The 5,549-nt window shown below is 36.0% G+C and overlaps 1 protein-coding gene across 1 annotated transcript; it reads right to left on the bottom strand.

The window, feature by feature from the left end:
- Window positions 1–716: 716 nt before the first annotated feature.
- Window positions 717–5,166, bottom strand: LOC131154395 (S-adenosylmethionine synthase 1-like). Its single transcript, XM_058107129.1, has 2 exons — window positions 4,862–5,166; window positions 717–2,207 (listed from the first exon to the last, which is right to left on the bottom strand). Exon 2 carries the CDS (start codon window positions 2,196–2,198, stop codon window positions 1,017–1,019), a length of 1,182 nt encoding a protein of 393 aa, XP_057963112.1. The 5' UTR covers window positions 2,199–2,207; window positions 4,862–5,166; the 3' UTR covers window positions 717–1,016.
- Between the last annotated feature and the right edge of the window lie 383 nt (window positions 5,167–5,549).

Here is a 5,549-nt window from a genome sequence, read left to right as displayed (position 1 = left end):
TTAATACTAATTAAATGATAATAAGTTTCTTAATAACCCCCTTATCTCAAATTTGGGATTTTGCCTACGACGACCACACGAGAATTCCGCTCCGCTAGACTTGTAGAGAATTATCCCTAAATTTTCGTGGTGGTGTTTGATCGTCAATTGGGTTTATAATTTGTAAAAAATTAAGAAGAAAAAAAAAAAGAAAATAACCTTACCCTAGGAGATACGTCTACCCCGCTTCTACCATCAATCCGCTCAGGTAAAAATGACGGCAGCGGAGAATGGAGTCCAACGGTATCTTCTGATTTTCGATCAAGCGAGTAATCATCAAGGAAATGAGAAGAGAGGAAGAGAGAACGAGGAGTGAGATTGGGGGGGCTACTTCTGCGCAGCTTCTTTCCTCCTTACAACTCTCTCTTTTTTTTTTCTTTTTTGGTATCCGAATTGAAGATAACTTATATAATAATAATAATAATAATAATAATAATATATTTTATTAATAAAAATAAATATTAATTATTTTTATTTTTATTTTTAATAAATTTAATTATTTTTTTTTTTTTTAAATCACTCCACTAAATTTGTATAACCATTTTTGGATCCAAAAAACATAAGTGTAGGATGACTGAGAAAAGCACAAGATACGGATATAGGCCGTGTGGGGAGTGCAGAACTGAAGAATTTAATCAACTTTCAATTGTATTAAAATGTCCCCAAAGAGGAATGGCTTGTACAAAAAAAGGAATTGTAGTCATTTATTATTAATTCAGAATATTACGGTTAACAAATGCAATGCATTAATACAATCATCACTTCCCCTGCAAGTCACCCATTCTTCCCTTGCAACCCCCTCCCCTGCTTCGTATAGCCTAGGGTCCAAACACATTACGAAAATTAACAAAACAAAATATAAGGGAGTAGTTGAAAAAAATAAAATATAAAATAAAAACAGAAACAACACTGACAAAAGCACCAGGTGGGAGACTCCAAGCGATTTGAAAAATATCAAGAGACCGAACAACTGTTACTCAGTTTTGGGGCTTCTCCCACTTGAGAGGCTTCACCACCTCCCAGGTGAAGTCAGAATCATCCCTCCCGAAATGACCATATGCAGCTGTCTTCAAAAACCTGCCATTGCCACCCCTCTTCAGATCCAGATTAATGGAGATCATCCCAGGCCGGAAGTCAAAATTCTCCTTCACAATCTCAAGGATCTCCTTGTCTGAAATCTTTCCAGTTCCGTAAGTGTCAACAAAGACTGACAAGGGGTCAGGCACGCCAATGGCGTATGAGACCTGCACAATGCAGCGGCGAGCTAGGCCATTGGCCACGATACTCTTCGCAGCCTGCCTAACAATGTATGCTCCGCTCCGGTCGACCTTGGTGGGATCTTTCCCAGAGAATGCACCACCTCCGTGAGCTCCCCACCCACCATAGGTATCAATGATGATTTTCCGACCGGTGAGGCCTGCATCGCCATGAGGTCCTCCGATCACGAATCGGCCCGAGGGGTTGAGGTGGAAGATGGTATTTTCATCAAGGTACTTCTCTGGGATCACAGGCTTGATCACGTGTTCTTTGAGGTCAGCAGCAATTCCATCATTTGTAACAGTCTCATCATGCTGGGTAGAGATTAGAACAGTATGAACCCGGAGAGGAACCATCGCGCCCTGTTCATTCCGGTACTCAACCGTCACCTGGGTTTTTCCATCAGGTCGTAACCACGGGCAGGTCCCATTTTTCCGAACCTCAGTGAGGCGAGCACCGAGCTTAGTGGCCAGAACATGGCTGAGGGGCATCAGCTCAGGGGTTTCATCGGTGGCATAGCCAAACATGTGGCCCTGATCACCAGCACCAATCTCCTCTGGGCGTTTTGTGAGGTGGCCATGGACGCCCTGGGCAATGTCTGGACTCTGCTGCTCAATGTTGACCAGGACCTTGCAGTGGTCGGCGTCAAGGCCAACATTGTCAGACACAAATCCAATGTTCCGGCAGGTGTCCCGGACAATCTTCTCGTAGTCTACGGTGGCTTTGGTTGTAATCTCGCCAAAAACCATGACCATGTTGGTTTTGGTGCAGGTCTCGCAGGCAACTTTGCTATCTGGATCCTGCTCAAGGCAGGCATCAAGCACTGCATCGGATATCTGGTCACACAGCTTGTCGGGGTGGCCCTCGTTGACAGATTCAGAGGTGAATAGGAAGGTGTCCATCCTTTCAAGCTAAACACACACAAAACCCACATATAAATGCCTTGACATGCAATGTTTCAAGCTTAGGAAAATACACGCATCCCAGAACCACAAATACTTGGCTCAATAGTTCATGAATGAGAGGAAAAGTACACACTAACAAATACCTCAAAATTCGAGTAAGAAATTTTGAAGAAGCCAAAGTAGAAAAGGAACAGGAGCTTGTCAAGTCGTGCAAAGTATTATCATTTTCCATTTCTAAATTTATTTTCCAACCTTTCAAAATTTCATTAAAAAAAAAAAAAAATCCCAAAACTACCACACCATTTCTATTCTTTATTATATCATTTCTTTGCAGTAAAGTAGATCACAAAGAAATTTCTGTTTAAGTTGTTAGTTTTCTAGTACCAATTTTCAACTATTTTTTAAAAAAATTTAAAACTAAATTTCATAATATTTAATTATTTTATTTATTTTTTAGGTTACTAATTCTTACTTTGCACAAGGAGCATGAAATTTAAATTTTAAGTTCAATTTGCAGGAATTACATATTGAGTTTCTAATAAAAATAAATCAACACAAATCCAAGCTTAAACCCCAAAACCTATGAACCCACATAATTACATATATAATTTTAAAAAAATTTAAAAAAAAAACAAGATTTTTTGTATCTACAAACAAACAAACAAACAAACAAAACCAAGCCTTAGTCTCACTAAGTGGGATCGGTTATATGAATCATTTTCCGCCAATTTATGCAATTATGGACATTTTTTGTATCTACAAAAAATAAAAATATATTTTGCATATTTTAAAAACTCTTTATTTTCTATCTTTATTTTCTAACTTCACCATCCCAGTTTTGGAAAACTCGAAAACAAATAAGCTGAAATTTTTTTAATTTGTTGGAAAACTAAAACAGAACAATGCTTTCAACTAAAAAACCCTTTAATATCTAAAATCAACTTTTGCTAATTAAATAATTAATTTCATACATATTTTTTATTAAAATTAAAAATAAAATGCCAATTTGGAGTTTGGGCTTCAAATATAATTAAAATAAATACCCATAAAATTTGTGGTCATTTAAAACCTATTTCTACAACTTTTCAACTATAATGTACAGTAAGATTGTTCTTATGAAATAAATTAGAAACTATAATAATTGAGTAAAATAGTTATAATAAATTTTATTTTGATTATAATACTTCTAATTAATAATTTTCTATATTTTTAAGATCATAAACATTATTCCTTTTAACAAAGAGCACTATTCAATAAATTTTCTTAAATTATTTTAGTTTTAGAAATATTAAACCTGATCTGCTTTTAATTTTCAGTTGTATCCAATTTCTAATTTCTGTTCTAAAGTTTTTATAACTTAGAACCCCTCACAATTTTTTTTTTTTTTTTAAAAAAGATGTTTCCCAGTCCAAGAGAGCACCTAAATTTTCTCCATACAAATACTTCAACAAATGAACACTAACGGAGCAGAGACAGAACGAACCATCCAGACCAAAAATACTAAAACAACAAATGAACGAATTACAAAAGCGCGAAGACTAACTCCTTAGTAGATACTTGGGGAATTAAATGCTCAGTAAAATCCATAAAACAGCTGCGTCTTAAAAAGAGTACTGATTATTCGATTCATTTCCCATGTACTACGAAATCTAAAGCTGGCCCACTTCCCAGCATACCAATAGTACAAAAAAGTTATTTCGGATCACTCAATGACGATTTCGGAAATCAAATTGACACGGAGTACGAGTCATCTTGTGATACAAGAAAATAGAACGGGCCTGAAATTGAAAGATCGCTGGCACAAAAAGAGCAAAAATAAAAAACTGGAGAACATAAAGATCCAGATGTTCGGAGCAAGCAGTCGAAAAGTAAATCAGAATATAAAGAAAAAAAAAATGCTTTTCTTGCTGGCAAACATGAAAGAAAACAGACACAACAGAGATTAGACAGAATACAAATGCCTAAATTGTCGTGAATTGAGATCTGCACAGTTGCAAACTGTCAGAGAGTCATATGGCTGCAGTTAATATCGTATCTGCAATTATGAAATCGGTATTTTAGGGATAACAAAGGCTAATATAAATCCGCTTTAACACCGACCGGGAATACAATAGAGTGAATAGGCTCAGGAGGAGGAAAAAATTAGAAATCTGAACAAAAATTCGAAGTACTCGTCTTCCGTCACTTGAGTCCAAATGCAAAAATAACTGAAAGAAATTAAAAACAATCCTTTAAAAAAAAACAAAACTAAAAAATAGCCATCTACAACTACGAACTCCTACAAGACGAAAGCCCAAAAATCTACGCAGAACAAGAGAACACCAAACCAAGCCAAAGATTTCAAGCATAAAAACTTATTCCAAAACACCACAGACATTTCCAATAACGAATTCCTCCAACACCAAACTCAGCTGCAAGATCTACTAAAATCTTCACAACGCAAGCCAATCACTAATAAACAAAGCTCCAAACCCAGCATTTGAAGTACAAAATCCCCCTACAAGCTCAGATCTGCAGCATACGTGGAACTCCAACCAAAATGAACGGATCAAACGAGAAGGACAAACCAACCACCAGATCGAGCTAATCAAAGCACAAAACAAAAGATCCAGCACAAAATAGACTTAAACTCGAGACGTAGCACAAGCATAAGCGCGTACCTGTGGAAGATAGAAACCCTAGGACGAAGGTCTACGACGATGGAAGGCAGTGGAGCGTCGTGCTTCGGCGAGGTGCAGCCTCCAATTTCGGATGCTCTATTTATAGAAAGCCGGTCGGGCGGTAAGTAAGCCGGATCTCTATACAGTCTTTGATGTTCCTGGCGGTGGGGTCCAGCTAGGTACAGCTGGGCTCTTACTGGGAATACCGCCCGTCGGATCGTGATTGGTCAGCAGTCGACGGCTGGGATTCCGCGGAGTCGGTGAGAAAGGAGGACGAAGGAAGTAGGTGACTTTGGGGAGGCCGCACTTCCAAGGTGGAATTTAAATTTATTTGAATTTTTAAAATTTTAATTTAATTTGATATTATATTTTGTATAAATTTATATAAATTTAAATTTAAATTAAATTTGGTATCCTCAAAATAAATTATCATTGCATGAAATAATTATTAAATTAAGTTGTTTAAACATGAAATGATAAGGAAAATCTTGCCAAAAAAATTAAGTTTTAACAAATTATTATGCATAAATAAATGTGCTCACATGCTTTAATTTTTATTATTATAATATAATTTTCCTTTTAAATTATAAAATATTATCATGATTTTTAAATTATTTTTTATGTACAAAATTTTTTTAAGTTATGTTAATAAAATTACATTTATTGAGGGTTTAATTTATAAAACTTA

The sequence above is a fragment of the Malania oleifera genome, chromosome 4 (genome assembly GCF_029873635.1).
Source record: "Malania oleifera isolate guangnan ecotype guangnan chromosome 4, ASM2987363v1, whole genome shotgun sequence".
Taxonomy (NCBI): domain Eukaryota; kingdom Viridiplantae; phylum Streptophyta; class Magnoliopsida; order Santalales; family Ximeniaceae; genus Malania; species Malania oleifera.
This window is presented reverse-complemented; position numbering and strand designations above follow the sequence as displayed.